Here is a 20,490-nt window from a genome sequence, read left to right as displayed (position 1 = left end):
TGCCGTTGCCTGCAATGGCGTTGAGACGCCGCGGCGGTTGGTGCCTCCTGTCAGGCGGGCGGCGGCAGCAGCGGCCGTTCTCCACAGAGGCGCCGAGCCGCCGCGGGCCGGAGGAGGAGCGGGGTCAGCGCTGAGGCGGGGAAGCTGTGGGAGCTCGCCGCGGCTCTCGGCTGGGTAAGGCGGCTTGCGCGCTCGGCGGCAGCGGCGCCGGGCTCGGCGGGGAAGCAGCCCTGCCTGTCACCGGGCTTTTGTTTCCCGGGGCCCGGCTTCGCGGGGGCGATAGGCGCCTGCCCGGGCTCTGCCCCACCGCAAGGTGCTGCCGGCCGGGGCCCCGCGGCTCCAGCCTCACGGCGCGGCACAGCCGCGGAGCAGCCGCCGCCCGCGCTCGGGGGAAGTTTATCGCTTCCTGCACGGCGGGCAGGAGCGGCAGCTGCTGCCGCGTGGCCTCGTCCCTTGCCCCTTGCGGCGATCGGCGCCCCCCGCTTGGGCAGGGGCTGCGGGACGGGCCGCGGAGGTGCGCGGGGCGGGAGCGCCTCACCCGCCGCGGTGGCGGCGGCGGCGTCCCCTTCACCGGGGCAAGCACCGCGTGGAGCGGCGCCCGAAATGAGGCGTCCCCTGGGCGGCGGCGGCTGGGGAGGAGGAACGGGCAGGAAGGGAGAGGGGTTCGGATCTCGGTGAGACCCGCGCTGCGGCTCCCGGGGCCGCGGAGCTCCGTCACGGCGGCCCGGGACCGGACCCAGCGGCTGGCTCGGCTTCTGCAGCCCCTCCTTAGGCACCCCAGGCTCCTCCAGGTGCTAAAACCGCTGCCAGTGTCAAGGGGCAACTTTATCTAACGGAATTTCGCTTCCCTTACCTTGTCAGCCGGCGGTGTTAACTTTGGGTGCAGTTTTTCCTATTCCCCTCGAGCTGCTGTTTGATTTGCCTTTTCCAGATACACCATGTTCGATGGTATTTCTGGTGGTTCATCCGAGGGAGCAGTGGTTGTCTTGCCGTGCCTGCGTTTCTGTTGCCACATTGCCATTCCTTTGCATGCATATTTGTGGCATCCTATGGTAGCTTGTGAAGGGTAAGATGCAATAAGCCGTACTTGCACTATGGAATATTATACATTGCAAGTTATGCGACAGTCAGTTTGAGAAAGTTTGTAATGACAAGTTTTCATGTGTCTGTGCAGTGTTAGGTTCTATTTATTTATTATTTTTACTATTTTTATTATAAACGTGTCAAATAATGGTAAATGGAAACAATGGCTTAGACTTTGAGAGGTACGAGTACCTGACATGATTCAGAAAACCCTCCCTTCTATTGCAGGTTAAATCCGTTGTTCTTGAGAGTCCTCGGTTGTGCTGCCTGGTCAGAACTGACCACATGCATTTAGATCTTCACCTCCGGATCTTCTGTCAAGTGTGGTCCTGCTGAAGGGCAGTGCCCCCTGAGAGCACTCCTCAGGCAGAGTCACAGCTGAGAGACCACTGAGAGCAATACCACAGAAACTATGTGAGCTGGTTTTGCACTCCTGGAGTAACCATGATGAAAACGGAGTCTTCAGGGGAAAGATCAACCCTCCGAAGTGCCTCTCCTCATAGGAACGCTTACAGAACTGAGTTCCAGGCGCTGAAAAGCACCTTTGACAAACCGAAATCAGATGGAGAACAGAAAGCGAAAGAGGAAGGAGAGGCCTCACAGAGCAGGGGAAGGAAATATGGCTCAAATGTCAATAGGATTAAGAACTTATTTATGCAGATGGGCATGGAGCCCACTGAAAGTGCTGGGGTTACCCCTAAGACCAGAGGAAAGGGTGGTCCTCCATCACCTCAAAGACGAATTAGGCCCAAAGAATTTGTAGAAAAAGCTGATGGTACAATTGTAAAGTTGGAATCATCTGTCTCGGAAAGGATCAGTAGGTTTGATACGATCCACGATGGTCCTTCCTATTCCAAGTTTACTGAAACTCGGAAGATGTTTGAGCGAAATGCTCATGAAACTGGACATTCCAATCGCTACTCCCCAAAGAAAGATAAAGTTGTTTCCAACGAGCTTCCAGATGAGTGGTGCAGTGCCAAGTCTCACAGGGGCAGCACCGATTCTCTGGACAGCCTTAGCCCAAGGACAGAGACCGTCTCTCCAACCGTGAGTCAGCTCAGTGCAGTTTTTGAGAACACTGACTCACACAACGTGATCGTCGTAGAGAAGTCGGAGAACAACGAAGAGTACTCTGTAACTGGTCACTATCCGCTCAGCCTCTCCTCCACTGTGGCAAATATCTCCTCCCCGGTTGCAAACCTTGAGGGCTTCAGTCCATTGAAAGATGCCAGCACGTGGTCTCCCCCAGCCAAACAGGGTACAGGCGGGATGTCTGCTGAGAACTCTCACCATAATAGCGTGTCTTCAGCATTGAGACAGAAGACTTCCACAGGCACTTCAGCAGGTTCAAAAACAAGCGAAGAGATAAAGAAGGGTACAGAGGCAAGTGCTAATGCTGTTGAGAGCTCTGGAGCGAGTCAACAGGAACTGGTCAACGTGCTTGACAGTGAAAGATCCATGGACAGCTGTGCTAGGAGCAAGTCAAAAACAGAGGCAGAAGTTTTGTTGCAACAAAAGGAGCAGTTGGAACACGCAGAGGGTGTCTTGAATAGATCCGAAGCTTCAGAAATACCAAGAAATGTAGCTTCAGGTGGTGATTTTGCCACAGATGCAGTTTCAGATGCTACAGAGTCCCATTATGATGAGGCAAGTGAAAAAGAAGTGCATGAAGATGTGAATAATTTTCAGAGTTCCCACGTGTACATGCACTCTGACTACAATGTGTACCGGGTACGATCGAGATATAACTCTGACTGGGGAGAGACAGGTACAGAACAGGATGACCAGGATGACAGTGATGAAAATAACTGTTATGAACCTGATATGGAATATTCTGAAATTAATGGATTGCCAGATGAAGATGAAATCCCAGCCAACAGGAAGATACAGTTTAGCCGTGCTCCAATTAAGGTAAAGTTTCCTTTCTTTTTCTGCAGTTGGGTTCATTTTTGAACACCACTTTATTTGAAGTACATCTTGACAGCTGATCTAGGCTCTGAAAAGATTGCAGAGGATCTTTTGATACGCGTTTTTGTTACAGTCATCAAGCCCAATCTTAAATGAAGTAAGGAAACTGAGCTCTGATGAGCTTGTGTCGTTTCCTAGACTGCTTGATGGCTGACTAAGCCAGCAGAAATTGAGAATGACAGCTGGGTTTGTGAAGTTGGACAATTTTAACATGCATGTTTTGACTTTCCTGACTGAACTGTAACCACATGGTGGAACGTGGAAGTGGGTGTCTGGTGGCCTTTGTGCTGTTTGGTTTTTCCATTTGAAATAACAGCTTCTGTAGATCATATGGCTTTTCTTCAGCTCTCATCAGATGTTCTTTAAAGTCCCTGCGTTTAAACACTGTATCATGAAATACAGTGTGATCCTGTCTCACTAGTAGAGGGCTGTTAATATTCCGTGTCTGAATTAGTATCATCTTTTATAGTAGCATAGTCACTTTTTTAAAAGTTTCAAACATTAATATATGTATATTTAATATATCTCAATGCTACAGAAAGAGAGAAGCCAGTTGATTGGAATACCTAATGAAGGTTGGGTTTCTCACAGAATTTTTACTGGTTTGGTTTCAAATACATTCAAATTGGAGCTAAGAATGTTTTTTCAAGTCATTTCAGTTCAGGAAGGAATAGCTAGTCATGTTTTGTTGTACCAGCTTTTCATTGCTGAGTTTCAGGGTTAAGTATAAAAGTGTTTTACTTCCAAGCTGGTTTTAGTGTATGTGGTCTCAAATGGACAATTGAGAAGATAGTAATTTTTCCAGAAATGACTCTTGAAACAGCCACATGTGATGGAGTACTTGAAATCTAAACATTTTAAAATTAAAAATATGTAATTGAAATTAACTTTATTTTCATTGTGGGAGTTTAGCAACTTGAAGTAATGTGATTTACAAAATGTGCATTTAGACCACCTGTGTTTTAAGTTAGGGAAAGATATCTATTTCTATTAGGAAATTCTCATCTGAATGAAGCAACCAGGTTTTCACATCTGTTTATTGAGGGCTGGAGGGAGGGGAATGGCCTTGTATTCTTCATGCTTTGAAAAGACCATTTCTTTACACTGAAACAAAATATTCCAAGCTAAGAAAATGGGTTTCTTAAATTTTGTTTTGTTAGTATTTTATTCAGGCTTGCATCATGCAGTAAAAATTCTGTGTTTGTGCTCCCTCTAGATTATTCCCATAATGGGGGAAACTAGCTGGTATTCTCTGGGTTTGGCTTGAGTATTTCTTGAGATGAAGTAGAGAAAACTTTTATTACAAAGGATTATAAAAGTTTGTGTCCCCCTCCTCTGCCTTCTCCCTCAGGCTGTACTAACAGACAAGATGATGTTCTCTCTTCTGAAGGATCTACCAATTATGGGCAGAGGTCTGTTGTGTTGTATTTATTACGGTTCAGACAGAGAAGAATCCAGAAAGTGACTCCACTGATTTTATTCTTGAGACGGTTGGATTTTTCTGCTGTTTCTATTTTGAAAGAGCTAACAGTGACATCCTCACTTCAGTATATTGCTGTCATCTGTCTGAATCATGCTGTCATGCCAAGTGCTATAACAGTATTCTCTCAATTATTTAGTTATACAATTTTTCTTTTCAAGTTTTTCATGCTATGTTCATTTCATATTATGTATTATCGAGTAATAATAACAGTCCATCAGGAAAATGCTCTAAAAGTCATTTGTGTAAGTAGTAAAAGAGTACATTTGTCATGGTTTTAAGCATAAAGCACTCTTAACAAGCTTATCCAAAGTAAAAGAACCGTTGCTTTAATTATTTTAGCATCTTAACTGTACATAGGAAGAAAACAGAATAAAAGCCACATTGTGAGCGAACAGTGTAGGAGGGGTTGGGAGGGTTGGGCGATCCCCTGCTTTTGTCCCCAGTGCCTCCAATGTATGCAATCTGTTAGTTGTGTGAGGAAACAGAAGTGAGACCATGTGGAAGGAAGGCTTGCACTGGGAGGAAGAAGTGCAGCCAGAGGTGTGGAAAGTGAAAAGCTGCTTCTGGAGCCTCCCTCCCTTTCCTCCACAGCATTCTGTAGTTCCCGCAGCAGTGCCAAGCAGAGTAGGCCTGGGCAGGCTGCCACTGGCATCATGTCACTGCCCGGCCATGCTGCTGCGGGCAGGGAGCCGGAAGGAGAATCCCGCGGTGGGTCTCCGGCAGCTTGCGAGTCTCTCTGCTCCTGTGTTGCCTCTGGGACAGCGTTGCCAGTTTGGCACACTGCTGGGAGGTCATCAACCAGCTCTGGCAAGTGGTTTGTGCCCAGCAGATTGGTATCAGTGAGCAGTGCAGGGAGCAAGGGGGACTTGTGTTTTGTCCCCTCAGGCAGTCCTAGTGGGTGAGCTTACCCAGTCGCTCCCTCTACCCATCTCTTACATAGGGATGATGCTTGCTAGGTAAATAGGCTGCAACTATGTAAACATTTTTCTGTTCTAGGTAATTTCGTGTGTTAGTGGGGAAAAAGTGGTTTCATTAATACATTCCTAACGTCATCTCATGCATACTGTGACAAGGAGAGAGAAAAATACAGAGCAATGTAGGAGTATTTCTGTACCATTGAAAAGTGATTTGTCTTTGTTAAAATGAAGCAGTTTGTACTTAATGACTCTGCTAGATAGTGCTGCAGAAAGTCCAACCCAAACTCTAGGTGTTTAGTACATCCATTCTCTTCTTTAGTACATCCATTCTCTTCCTACAGGTGAGCTCTGAGGTAATGAACAAAATTGGCATTTGAATGTGTAACCTGTGAGATGAGTGGGTAGTTATTGCCACAGGGTTGTTACTTGAAGGTCTTAACAGGTTTCACTAAACACCTTTGAGCTATTTTTCCAGGGGATTTTTCAGGTAGGCATGTAAGGAGTAAACAAGAGGAGTGCTGAGACTGAAGAGCAAAGAGGTTGCAGTTATCACCAAGGATAATGCTTTCTGCCCCTTTAGGGGAAGCACTGTGGACTATGAGAAGTAATAAAGTATAGGCAAAAAGATGAATAAATAAAATTTACTCATCAAACTGATAAAGGTTGAATTCTGCTCGTCTCCCAAGCAGGAAAAAGACCCAGTTATTGAGAAACTTACTATAGGGAGAAAGGCTCAAGTCAACAAATGCTGGAAATTATATTCTGTTACGGTCTGTAATTTCACTATCGCAGATCCCATGCTCCATGGGCCATTTACTGTGTTCTGGAATTATGGGCTCTGTTTGCTGATCGCATCTCTGTTGAAAATCCCTTTAGGAATAGGTGGCTGCTCAGGGGCCACTGCAGGCTTGGAGAGTTTGGAGGTATTTGGAGTGTGGCATAGTTGATGTGAGCAGTTGTGCATGTTTGGGAAGATTAAGTCAGTTTGTCAGTATTCAGTGAAACATAGCCTGAAAGGGCCTAAGAGTTGATGCTGTTAATGACAGTGGGTATGAGTGTGTTGCTGAACAAGGCATGTGCACGTTGATAGAGCAGTTGATATGAGGGTTGTATAGAGGCCTTCATCAGCATCAGCCTGTTCCAGTGCTTCTGCTCAGGGGTAGAACTGACACTTTCCAAGGCAAGTGGAAGAAGTGAAAAATTAAAGTGACTGTGATGAGGAAAAAAATTGCCCTACTGTTGCCAGGGTTTTTTTTCTACAAAGCAAAAAAGCAAATAAAAAGAAGCAGAAACTCTGTTGTTTATTGGCCTTTTGTTGAGCTTTGCAGGGTTTCCCGAGGGTTGGGTTCTATGCTGCTTCCCAAACATACAATGTTTGGGCTACTTGTACAAGGTTTGCTGGTAGTGCAGAATTCATTCATTCACGGCTTTCTACACTCTTATCAAATGGAAATTCATTGATTGTTCAAATCATAGTCCTTTTTGAGCTCTGTTTCCTCTGTCCTGGGTAGATTTGGGATGGAGGAGTAATGTTCACCTCTTCTCTCTCCAAATCCAGAATGCCTGGTATCCTGAGAGCTGGTAGTTGTGTCTGTGCTTAGTGCCCTATTTCTGGCACCTGGTACACAGGTTAAACCATTTAAAGCTGTTAGCAGCAATTTTGTCTCCTGCTGAGCCTCCTTTTGCGACCTTCTGCTCTGCTGACTTGGCTGTACCTCGCTGAGGGGTTGGGATAGTATGAGATAGACTGTATGACAGGCAGCAGGTGACTTGCGGTGCTGTGAGGGGTTTTAGCCCAAGGTGCTGCTGCAATTTTCAGGGTTTCATAAAGCTTCCTTAGGGTGCAGTGCGGGTGAAGGGACCTCTCTGCAGGCCTCTCTTGAGTTTAGGGGTAGGTGGGAGAAAGGGTAGCAGGAATGGAGTGGATAGAGCAAATAGCTCTTCCATGCTTTAGCCAACACCGTAGAAAGGGAATTATGGTCACCAGTGCCTGTGCCTCCTATGTTCTTCCTCTCTTTTGTCACATAGGATGACTGAATCTTACACGCTAAGACACCTCAGTTTTCCTGATCATATTTTGTTCAGATGGTCTTCAGGAATTGGAATTTGTGCTTCTCTCTCTCTTTAATAAAGAGAGCCTTTGAAGAGGTTTTACAAGGAGTGGTGTGACTGTAGTTTAGTGTAAGATAGGAATGGCATTTGTATTTAATGGTTATTTTGAAATACCTTATGAACTACATGGTGATTATTTTAAATAAAAGAATCAGTTCAAGGAGCAAGTCTTTATTTTAGTTATTCTTCATTTCTCTCACTAAAATGTACTCAGGAATGTTAATAGTGGCAAAAAAAGAAGCTGAAACAATCTAGACACTGTAATTACTTTGGAAATTTCACTCTAAAATATTATTATTCTTTGTCAGCTAAGTATCAAAATACGCTGGAAACATTTGCAAGTTTTAGTGCTGCAAAAGAATGTATTTCTTTGTTTGGTTCAATATTTAGTATGGTATTTACCTGTTCCTGAAATGTTGGCGGACTATTTTGCATCGCGGAAGTCATAAGTGAAGGTTACCTGTCTGCAACCACTGTACAGTTCCTGGCTTCAAACTTGCCACCACTTCTAATTGTGTTTTACTTAAGTGAATATGGAGTTGTATTTAGATGAGCTCCAGATCGCCCTTTCAACCTCAGTGGCCCACGAATCTGTAAATAAAGGAGTCCCGGAGGGTGTTAGGACACTTGCTGAAGGCAGATGTGGCAGACAGGACTTGCAGAAAGATTCTAAGGATTTAAAGTGATTGCAGAATATGAAAAAATTATCCACTTTTGAATGGACAATTAAGAAACCTTACAGATAAAGAAAGATGTGTAGCTTCCTTCTGAAGTATTTGCCTTGACTTAAGTGTCTGAGCTTTGTTTACAACATTAGGAGGGGACAGTAGTTGTGGCTAAAGCATCAAGGCATCAAGTAGGCTTAGGCTCTGCCTCCTGTAGTGTTGAATAAATTACTAAACCTTTGTGCTGATATTTGCATTCTGTAAAATGGGCAGCAAATTGGTAATTAATTCCATTAATCTTGCCTTGTGAAGCAGTTTGACATACTGAGCTATTGCTTGGCTAGCTTGAAATGTGTGTACTCTGCTGCATAAAATGTCCTTATACTTTTTTTTGGGTGTTGTGACATACAGGAAATTCTACAGAATTAAGCAGTAATAAAATGTGTTGTACTGCAAAGATTGTGATGCTGACTTTGATTATTTATAAAAATAAGCAATTTGAAACATATTCTTTGTTCTGGTGGCAGGATATATAGAGCGTTTCTGGAACCTGGTCTTTTATTTCATAATAGCATTATAGCATCATAGAATCAACTAGATTCGAAAAGACCTTTAAGATTATCAAGTCCAACTGTTTCCCCAGGACTGACAACTCCACCATTAACCATGTTTGTAATGAAATATCTTCTTATGAAAGGCAGGACATTTTATATATATCCATCAGGGAAATATTAAAGAATGAAAAACTGAACGCCCTCAAAGAACAGCAAGGAAGAAGGCATAAAGTATTCCAGAACAAGTAACTGTTTTCATTATTAAAAGGTCAGTGCATTCTATGTGGTTATCTTGTGCGTGAAGTGTATTAACTGGGTTGGAATTGTGTACCTTCACTGGATGAGTCTTTCATACACTGTAATTTCAGGTGCAAAGAGTTTTCTTGTATTAAGTATATGTGGAATTATTGGAATATAGTAGCTGGAATAAAGTTATTTGCCTGATGCAGTATGCTGTGGAGACTTTCATGTAGGTCATCATTTCACTAGCAATTCTAGGGACCATTTTTTTCTGGATGCAATATTCACACGCTGTTACTGAGCTAAAAAGAAATAATGTTGCCTTAAACTGGGTTTTATGAGCATTGAGGATGTTCTGGAAGAGCTGTCTGTAGAAACCGACTTTGGATTGAATAATTGGTATCAGAGGTTTATGCAGTTTAGGCTGAATGGGGTTTCCAGTTAAGGGTTTTCAATTTCAAAAATGCAGGCTGAGAAACTGTAGAGAAATGATTTGAAATCAGCCAAACCAAAAAGCAAACAGAGGTAACAGTGGGGTTCTTGGAGCCTCTTTGATTCAGAATTAGAAAAAGTGCGTAGGATTTGCATCCCAAGAAAAAGCAGAGTACAGAAGCAGAATAATTGCAGACCTAATCAGAAGAAAAGGTGTCCAAAGAGAGTATCAAAAGGCAGCCAAGAACTCACAAGGAGTGGCAAAAGGGGTTGTACATAAAATGGAAGGCTGTCATAGAGTTCAGAAGTCTTAAAGTGCGAATAAGGTGTTGCCAGAAGTCAAGCTGAGTTTGACCTTGTAAAGGAAAATAATCCCAAGTAGTAAAAATCCATTTATCCATTTAAAATGAAATGAGAAAGGAAGCTGGGTGTTATGCAGTCAGCATGAGGTTATGATCGGAGCTATCGTCCCCAGTTTATATTAACATTTTGCCTTCATTTTTGTTGCAGTTGGTCTTGTTGAACATGGAATCAAGAATAAGAGCTAAATATCTTGAAATGAAGATGAAACCTAGAAGTCCCCAGTGCTCAGGTTTATAAGGGCTGGGTGAAAGAAGTTGTATTTTGGAAAGTCTTGTAGCGAACTTTTCAAAACAAACAGAAGACTATCAAAATATAGATGGTATTCAACTGCAGAAGAGCACAGGCAGTAGCTATTTTTTAGTAAGTAGAGGAAAGGTGGTTCTGGCAGCTTGAAAATCATTAATCTCTATTTTTCTATAGTGAAGCCGTAAAACAAAACATTGAAAAGAATCCAAGGCAGGGAGGCAAATGGAAAAGTGGAGTACATGTAAACGGATTTGTGAGAGGTAGCATATGTCAAACTGAATTAGTGTCTGCCTTTAGTAAGATAGAAGACCTTGTTAAAGATTTCAGTAGTTCCGCTTCAGGAAGTTGGAGCACACTAATGACACTTGCTTCTGACAGAAAGTGGGAAAGCCTTATCATTGCATGGGATTACAGGAAATACGGGTGACTGGGAGGACTTGAGTATTGGGGATGGATTTATGAGGTAAGGAGTTTCACGGTAAACTAGTGACTCATTTGTAGGGGACAGCAGCTAAGGAGAAAGCTGCTCTGTGACTTGCTTGCATTGAATGACAGCAGTAACCCGTGGTGTGTTGCAGCTGTGAGGAAGCAAAATGGCATTCTAGATATATGAAGCAAAATATTGTGGTAGCAGTAGGAAATTGTGAGTGTCATTTTATAACTTGCTAAGGAGACTTCATCTGGAACACGTCTGGTGGGTTCTGCTTAAGGCGACTGAGTTTGGAGGAAAAGCTATAGCAACTTGCTGCTCTTAATTTGTCTTTTTCTTGGTTAATTCTATCGTAAAACAGGGAGCTTAAGAAATAGATCTTGCTCACTGAAAGCCTGAAAAAGAGCACAGTTGCATCTCTGCTGTATTCATAAAGAAAAAGTCCCTGAAGGCAAAGGGGCAGCTTTCCACTTTTAAAGTGAAATTGAGCATTTCCCGACTAAGATGAAATCATTGTAATAGCAGGCACTCTTTTCTTGTGTTCCTGATAGACTACTGTATTGTCTAACACATTTAATTTTGTTAAGGGTTATAATTCCCTTCAGCACCGTTGAACGCACAGGCCAAAGGTAATCTATTGAAAAAAAAGCACCTGACATTCCTGTAGTTGAATGGTACGAAAGGATAGCTGTTACTCTGTGATGTCCTTTTTTTGTGTAGAAAGTATTCTCTTGAGAGCAGAAGATAATTTTACTCACTGGTTTTGATTCAAGAGAGCTGTCAGATCATTCAGATATTTCCATATGATAAAGTCAGTGGAAGGTGTGAATGCAGAATTTATCTTCGAGGCCCGTTTGCATTGTGTTACTACGCTACACATACAACTACACTTTTTAGTCTGTGCACACCTGTAACTTTATGTTCCTCTCTGCAGTTTCCATCTGTCTTAGTATTCAGTGTGTAATCTCAAGGGCATAAGATGCTGATTCACATTGAAAAGGTATCCTTTAATATTCAGACTGTGCTACATGTGGACCCTAGGGCCTTTATTCAAGAAATACCTGTATTTCAAATTTACTATTTATATGATTTGTTTAAAAGCATTAAACTACAGAGGCTTTTAAAAGTCATTCTATCAAATGCCTGTCTAATTCATCTAGATCATGGCCTTTCTGATAAAAAGCATCCCAAGGTTTTATTCCGGCTTGCAATCATCTTTAAGATAGGATCTGACATACTTAGATTCTGTAGATGTGTAGATTCGGACATATTTACATATTTACCTGTTAGCTGTGCCTTCCTGGGAGTCCAAAGATACATGTTTGGTTATGTTGAATTGGGTGGTCCAGCAGATTTTACTGTTCGTGGACTGCTTAAATAGAATACTCAAAATACTTTAATAATGTATTTTTTTCACAAGGGCAAATCAGAGAGAACTCATGAATCTAGAGATTTAGAGCACTGTTGAAAAAGCTGTTAATCTAGGAGTGTGGCAAAGTGTACTAATGCATATAAGTGTTTCAGTATGGTGTTTGGGAGCATGAGACTACCAGGCCATGTAGCTCTTTATTTGTCCTTACCCAGCCTTTTTCTCTGAAGCAGTTGCTCAGTTTTGTCTCCCCTCTACTAATCTGGTAGGTTGACTAAAAACTGCCACCTCAATTGTTTTGCACATTTCTTTCATTTATTTCATTTAAGATGTGGGGAGGGAAATACCATTAAATAGAGGGTTTGTTTTTTTTTTTCTTTTTCCCCTTCGTTGCATGGTCAGTAAACCAGTTTCCAATCTTAACAGCTGTAGGTCCAAAATAACTGCTAAGACTTACTGTGGTTTACTACAAGTGCATGACACAGTCATTACCAGTAACGCTTGACTAGTGAAAAGGGGCAGTTTATCTTGATGAACCTCATAACCTTCTACAATGGAATGACTGGCTTCATAGATGGGGGAGAGCAATGGATATTGTCCACATTCACTTCAGTAAGACTTTAGACATAACTTCCTTAAGAGAAGCTGATGAAGTAGGGGCTGGGTGAGCAGACAATGAGGTGGATTGAAAACTGGCTGAACAGACAAGTGTGCAGACAGGAACCTCATGAAGTTCAACAGGGAGAGTACAATGCCCTGCACTTGGAGAAGGAAAGCACCAGTATATGCTGGGTGCCATCCAGCTGGAAAGCAGCTTTGCAGAAGAGCATCTGGGGTCCTGGAGAGCACCTAGTTGAACGTGAGCCAGCATGTGCCCCTCTGACAAGGAAGGCTAATGTTATCCTGGGTTCTGTTAGGAGGAGTGTTGCCAGCAGGTCTACTCTCTACTCAGAACTGGTGAGGCCACACCTGGAGTGCTGGGTCCTGCTCTGGGCTCCCCACTACAAGAGACTGGAGAGGGTCTAAAGAAGGCCCATGAAGGTGATTATGAGTCTGGAGCATCTCTCCTAGGAGGAAAGGCTAAGAGAGCTGGGACTCTTTAGCCTAGAGAAGGCTCAGGAGGATCTTATTAATAACCCGAAAGAAGGGTGCAAAGAGGACAGAGCCAGGCTCTTCTCAGTGTTGCCCAGTGACAGAACCAGAGAGAGTAGGCACCAACTGAAACACAGGTTTCCTCTGAATATCAGGAAGCACTTTTTCCCTGCATGGGTGACTGAGAACTGGCACAAGCTGCCCAGAGAGGTTTTAGAGACTCCATCCTTAGAGATATGCAAAAGCCATCTGGACATGGTCCTTGGCAGCCAGTTTTAGACGGCCCTGCTTGAGCATGAGGGATTGGAGCAGATGATATCCAGAGGTCCCTTCCAGTGTCAGCTGTGCTCTGATTCCGTGGCTTCACTTAAATCAGAAAAAAAAAAAATCTTCCTGATTTTCCTGAACTTCAGTAAAGGAAACAGCTAAATTGCATCCAAGATGAACTACTTTAATTTTACTATTTGCAAAATATACCAAGTGACCTGTCATTTATGAAATTGTAAGTGTGCATGGATTTGCTAATCCAGAGGTTAAAATATGAGTATTTCAAAAAGAGCTTGTTGAATACAGCTTAAATAGAGGCCAAATACTCAAAAGCTCTGGTCAAACTGGTAGTAATTCCATACTGTGCTGTACACCTTCAGTGCAATCTCAAAATTACTTAATTCATACAATGTACCGAGCTACTAACATTGTCTAGTTTTATCTATGAAATCCTTCTGATAATGATAGAGGCATTTTGCTGATTTTGTAAAGGTCAAGAACTCCCAGAAGAGAGGGCAATGTGTATGGCTGAAGATGACCAACAATGATTAATACAACATGAAAGAGATTAGCAGGAAGTTTTTTTGGGTAGCACTTTGAATAAAGGGATTAAAATGGAGTGAGTAGTACAAAGTATATTGTTCTTCACTCTTTTGCCATAAAAGTAGATCTGTTTTAAAGCAAGCCTCTTGTGCCCATATGTGATGAATGATATTTTATTTTCCTAAACCATAGGGTCACTTGTGTCTGTAAGCCCTGGAGAACCCCTGTAGTTAATCCATGGCATTAAGAACTGCAGGTTTCTGAGCCTGGAAAAGCCGGATTTAGCTTCCAGCAGCACAGTGATGAGAACCATGGGGGCTCGGGCAGTGTGGTAGTGGAGCAGTGAGCATATCCTACTCCAGCCAGGAGCCTCAGCAGCACCCTGCCCTGACAGGGTCCTACCCTCACAGGGTCCGGCCCAGCTTCCATAACCCAATGCAACTGGTACGTGATAGCTCTGAATTCTAGCCTTTTAGACTGAAAGATGCTATAGAGCAGGTTTGTGGCCTTTTTTTAAGAGCTAACCACGTACCACTGCATCTGTAGTCCTGCAGTATAGTGTTATCTGAAATATGCCATTGAACTGTTTCTTCACCATTTTTTTCTCAATTGACTTCCTGATGGTATCTCAGCACTGTAGTCTGCCTCATAGATTTATTATGTTTTTTAGTGTAGTTTCTGACTGTCTGCTTTGTGTTCCCCCCCCCCCCCCGGTATTGATTCTGCACACTTCCCAGACTGCAGTTAGTTTTGTTGATGGCCTAGGACATAATTTCCTTTTTTTATCCTCAGTTTTCTAAGGCTACATACTTGACATTTTGGATTACATTAAAAAATAGAAAAGGAAAAAAAAAAAAAGGAAGCTTCTTTCTTATTTGCCAGTTTGTGGATTTTTGTCGTTGTTTTGCACAGAGCATATTCCTCGCTCAAAAGACTGAAGAATGTACTGGGATGCTTTTTTACCACTGTGTTTATTTTGTTGTAGCATTATCTGTGGCTTTTTTTAATTGTATTTTGTTATTTTTAACAAGTAAATAATGTATGAAATATATGGTATCGTATCCGTAGAGGCTCTGCAAATGCTGTTAATTCTCTGGCTGTTCTTGTTCTTTCCATAGATCTTTCTATCTCATCTCACTTGGTGCTTTTGATAACTTTCTTCTTTGTTGTGTGAGACAACAAAATCTAGATGTGCCATACGTTTCATCACAGTTTTCCTTAAAGCTGTGGCTGTCACCTAAGAGGAGAGGAAGCATATTCTCTGGGCAGTGTTGTGTGGAGTATCTCACCTGGCCAACCTTTAGGTGGATATGCTGCCACCTCTTCTTAAAGGATACACTTGTACACCTAGAAAAGTGTGAGCTAAAAGAACAAGCTTACTTCTTCATGCAGATACTTGACTAATAAATTACTGTGGCAGTAATTTCTATTTCAGAAGACTGAAATAGAAATTTGCGTCTTAAAAACTTTGTAATTTATTCTCACATAATAAACATAATGCTCCCAAGGGAGCTGGGCTTGCTTTTAGCTACAAGAATTTCTGCAGTTCAAGGAAAACTTGCCAGGAGGGTGTAGCAACGATGTCTGTTAAGGGTAAGCATGATGTGATGTGACTTCTCTCCAGTATAAGGTATTTTTTGTTCTCTTTTAAACAAGAGTGGTACTATAATCATGAAATACTAGATCAAATTCTTTGTCTTTTATTAGCACTGGAATTCCAAGGTACAACATCATTTGGTGACTTGCTGAATAGTAGTTGTCTTTTAATGACTGGCTTGGATTACTTTAAAAGTGAAGGTCAAAATTTTATCTTTTGTCTCCCTATCTGAAATAAACACCAGCAGCAGAAGAAAAGGAGGGCTGTCCACCATCCCCTTTTCAGACCTCAAATTTGATTAAGTGTCTTAAGTAACAAAAATGCAGTTGTAGAAGAAATTGCATTTAAAATATCTTACTTTGAATAAGCTGCTTCTGCTAATATCCGTATCCCTGTATTTGGGGCAGACATCAGTGATACTAGCAGAAATAAGATATTTTGGGACTTCCTGACATTCTGCAGCCCTTTGTCCTGCTACTGTCGTGAACTGGAGCAGTAAATTAGCTTAGTAGTGCTGATAGCAGATTTCCAGGAGTTACACTGTGGCTTGTGACTCAGTTCACTGAGTTTGCATGCAAGAATTCCTAACAGCACATGATGGGGTATCAAACCAAACTATATTGTAGTACATATAGTATACAAACTATACTGTGCAAGATTGGCAGACAGCAGTGCTGGAAACCCATTATTACAACATCATGAGTCATGTGTCATCTTCTGCACCATTTGGTTAGCACATAGGAAATAGAAAGTAAGGTATCAGCATGCACTGATAACAGGGAAACTGGACAGACATGGTGATGGTAATGACCCAAAGAAAAGAAGTGCACAGATCCTGATTTATTTTTTTTTTTTTGGCTTTTACACCACATTTGGCAGTGCTGAACAGAGTGGGCATCAGGAGAGCTGCAAAACTGACAGGTCTTTTCTCACGGGTGTGTGGCAGCACAGAAAGGAAGCAAGCATGAATGGGAAAGTTTGGCACATACACAACTTGAGAGTGGTGTAATACAGCAAAATAAGGTGGCATTTAATGTTGAAAAGCTTGTCAAACTGAGATGACGTAGGGGAGTTTTTCTTAAAGACAGAAGCATAATTATGACCATTAAAGCTGAGGGGAAACCTCTGCATGTATTGCTAGTACACTTTCCACCTCTGCTAAAACATTGTGGCGAGACTGTAGGGTATTTTTTAGCTAAAATCATAACAACATCTATGTCATGGAATAGAGGGTTTTGGTGTAAATGACAGCACTGTTGAAGTTTAATGTGTATATGTCTGCAGAACAACTTCAGTGACTTAGCAGTATTTTGCCTGGTTTACAGTTTCATCTTACTGATGCACTGATCGCACTACAAGGACACTTGTTAACTTCACATCAGGGTTCAGGAAAATGGTATAGCTTTGTCTACAATACGCTGTAAGAGATTGAACAGCTGATCAGCTAGAATACAGTGAACCAGGGGAAAAAAAAGGAAGCTAGAGCAAACTGTCTGTGATGAAGAAGCAAAATCTGAGAAGTGTGGGGAATACTGGCCTTTTTACACTTTGCTCTGACTGTTTTCCCAGAGCAGCCAGCACTGGGAATGGCAGTCTGTTCTGCAGGAAGCCTGAAACTTTGCACTGAGCACACTGGTACAGTCTGCTGTCTAATTGTACTAAGTGCTGGTGGGGTGCTGCCTTCATGCAGTTACAAGAATTGTGTCAGGCAGCACCTACTTCAGGTAGATCTTGTAACCAAACCATGAGCTGATGTTTTCCTTGGAACAATTTCAGTATCTGGTAGCACCCAAAGAAATTGAAAGCTATTTTTACAAGAAAACAAATTACTTAAAGTTCCTAACTTTCAGTACTTCTGATGTATAACAAAAAAAAAAAACCTGCATTTTTGGGTAACAGCTTATAACAAATGGCATCAACTTCATGAAAGAGTGTAGTGCTTTCAGTTCAAAGTGGTTCTGGAGTTTAATTACTAGTCAGCGAGTCTCCTTCGTGTGATCACATCACAACTGTATAAGCTGATCACGTTGATGCTCAGAAAACCTTTGCTACCACTTAATGGGGTTTCTTACTGATCTTGGAATGCACGAACATTGTCTCATGAAGGCTGGCAGCTTTTTCAGGTATGTTGCTAATCTGTAATTGAATTTTACAACAGTTTTGGCTCGTCCATGCAGTTAATAAAAGAGCTTCGAGAAAGGGTAACTATCTTCTGCCCAGGAAGGGGACTTAGACCTCCTTTCCTTGTTTTCTAGGAGTGCATGTACCTAAACGTTATGCTGTAGGTTACACTCTGTTCTTCCACCCTTTCTGTTGAACATGGGACCAAAAGAACCATCTATACAGAATGAGTTTGCTGGTCCCGCCACTGGAAACAATACAAGAGCAAATAAGATTGTGTTGATTTAAGACTTTTCTCCTTTGGCACTGAGGGCAGCTTTGGGATCTGAGATGTGCTGAAAGATCTGTTAAGATGACATATATAAGGAGCTATTAGATTTAAAAGAGATCTTTGACTTAAAGGAAATTGAATTTTAATACCCACATAGAGGATGGCCTTTTATATGAAGTGCACTACTGTCATCTCTTCCTCTCCTGGATAGGCTCTCACAAAGCCTACCTGCTCTATCTTACCAGTTTTTCTGATCAAGTACGACAGCTGCCTGCCTTCAGAAGGCAGTTGTAGGCTTTGAGCCCTGAGTAAAGAGAGGCATCTGTCTGCATGTCTTATTAGGGCTGTAAGCAGAGAGAACAATTCAGAGAGACTGCAGAACTCAGTAAATTGATTCTTGACTATACGCAGGGCCTTGGTCAATGTTTTTGCTTACTTTGTGGAGCACCACCCCTAGTGCAACTTAATTTCCCTTTGGATATTTTGGGGGGTTTTAAGTGCTCAACTCTAGATTTTTAATTTAGTTGGTACGTCAGTGTTGTGTTTTGCTTTGACCAACTGGCATGACCATAAATACTTCACTGGATTGCAGTCCCAGTTAATAGTAATAAATAGTTGTTTTTTTTCTCAAACAGACTCTTCTTCTGGACGCTTTTCCCTCCTGTTTTCTACAGCTGCAATATCAATTAAAACCTGGCTTTTTTGCCTTTTTTTTTTCTTTTTGAGGTTGTCACTACCATTATGCTATTTTCCTGGGAGGTGGCAAAGACTAACATTTAACTTTGCTACTGTAAAGCAACTTTTACACGTAGCATTACCCAAGGGAGGAAAAAAAGGTAAATAAAACATCAATGAATAAAGAAGCTAGAATAGTGTTAAAGCCAGGATAACCAGGATAGGCTTTCTTATTAGCGTTTTGAAGCTGCCCTGGTTTTGGTACACAGTCAGGGCCTTATCAAGGTATTCACTTTGTGGCTAGAATGTCTCTTTGTCCACATAATGAATATAAATAAGCCCAACAGATAAGACAGTTGAGAGAGAGATAGGGGAAAATGGTAGTGCTCAGTTATGAAACTGGGATCAATGGAAAAGAGAGTAGTAGAACTGAGACCTTCACATTTTGATGGAAAATAAAAGTTGTAAAAGGTAGATAACTGCTTTTGGGGAATCTTACGATACTGGTGAATGGGTGTCACAATATTAAAGTTTAGAAGTAAAATACTGCTTGCTGTTTACTGTGTGTGCTCACTGACCTTCAGGTAACGGAGGTACAGGTGAGATGTGGGGAAAGAGCCAGGTGCTGCAGCTACCTGTGCTGGAGTGCTCACCTCCTGCCTGAACCGCTGCTCTGTCCTTTAACATCTTAATTTGAGATCAACATCTCCAAAACACACCTCCCGCATTGTCATAGCTCTCTATTAACTATTAAACCAGGTTTCAGAAATCATAAGAAAATGGGTGATCTACTGTGGACAGAATTGTACCTCGTGTAATTCTGGCTGATGAGAGTGGGTTTGTTGTCAGTGATAGCTTCAGCAGGACCAAAACTGAAATTAATCTAGAGGAAGTAAAAAAAAGGGGTTTCAGCCTGTGCTTTGAGTTCCCAGTGTTTTTATGATAATTCTGACTTTCCAGCAGTTCAGTGTGACTTGATACCTGTTTGAAAATATCTGTCATTAATGTAATTATATGCTTGGCCAGTAGAAGTTGGAAACAAATTCCATTTCCCAGAAACTGTACTCCTTTCCTTTATATAATGGTAACAGGCTATGTTCAGGAAACAAAAGAGATTTAGGAGTAGGGGGACTGTGATGGGGAATAGGTGTATATATTAGCGCAGGCAGCAGTATAAATTAGGCATACCTGAATTAAAATTAAGCAAGATGGGTTGGTACCAGAAGCAGTCTAGGTGTAGCTCTTTCTTTGGTACTGAATGAAAGACTAATTTACTGTGGTGTAGTCATATGCTTTGTCTTATTTTATGTGTTACATAAAATAGGCCAACCAGATTCTCCTTACTGAGCCTGCCTGTCCAAATGCTAATTGCTGATGGATGAGTATAGAATTTGCTAATAATTATATATTCCTCACAACAAGAGATTGTGAACTTGCTTGATTCTTTCATAGAATTTTATTTATGGCAATTCAAGGATATAGTTTAGAGAGCTTCCAGTTTGAAGGCAAAATTCCTTTCATGATTAAATTGAGTATCTAGGATCCAATTTGAAGACAAAAATCCTTTTATGATTGAATTGAGTATCTAGGATCATGTGTGCAACTAAATAACTGTCTGTTTTACATATACGAGAAGACACTGACGCAGACTTCTGGTAAGCTTGTTTTCAAGATGCAGCATTTGAAGGATGAGAGATTTTTCTCTTGCAGTTGGAGGGGAGGTTGGTTCATCTTTATGTCATTCTGTAGAGGCAGCTGTATCTTGTTTTATGTCTTCTACAGATGGTGGCCGTTTTTTATTTTCCTGTAGTGGTTTAAAGCATGTTTACACAGCAAGTACAGCGACTCTTGCTATGCTAACCTACTTCTGAAGGTGCTGAGAAGCTTCATGCAGAGATGTTAAGCTAAGAAAACTATTCCATCCCATTGAGAAGCTCTCTGGGCTGCCAGTCTTTTTAAGTATCTTACAGGATAATAAGGCCTGGGTTTTTTTTGGTGCTACTGTGTGCTGCAGACTTTGATTTGATTTTTTGTTTCTGTTTTGCTGAATTGTGGGCAGATG

At 41.9% G+C, this 20,490-nt stretch overlaps 1 protein-coding gene across 4 annotated transcripts in view; it reads left to right on the top strand.

Annotated features, from left to right (window-relative positions):
* The first annotated feature begins 1,300 nt into the window (after positions 1–1,300).
* The window catches only part of PPP1R9A (protein phosphatase 1 regulatory subunit 9A), a 136,021-nt gene continuing 116,831 nt past the window's right edge, over positions 1,301–20,490 (top strand). For 2 of the 4 annotated variants that reach the window (XM_061350044.1, XM_061350043.1), the window contains exon 1: positions 1,301–2,994. In XM_061350044.1, the coding sequence (XP_061206028.1) occupies positions 1,528–2,994 (1,467 nt within the window). In that variant the 5' untranslated portion in view covers positions 1,301–1,527. The remainder of the gene's footprint in view (positions 2,995–20,490) is intronic. The other 2 variants (XM_061350046.1, XM_061350045.1) reach the window with 1 other exon arrangement.

Source organism: Neopsephotus bourkii, unplaced genomic scaffold, assembly GCF_033783945.1.
Source record: "Neopsephotus bourkii isolate Nb327-2 ecotype Australia unplaced genomic scaffold, CSIRO-AGI_Nbou_v1 NB_479, whole genome shotgun sequence".
Taxonomy (NCBI): domain Eukaryota; kingdom Metazoa; phylum Chordata; class Aves; order Psittaciformes; family Psittacidae; genus Neopsephotus; species Neopsephotus bourkii.
The sequence above is the reverse complement of the archived record's forward strand: the minus strand, read 5'-3'. Positions and strand labels throughout refer to the sequence as shown.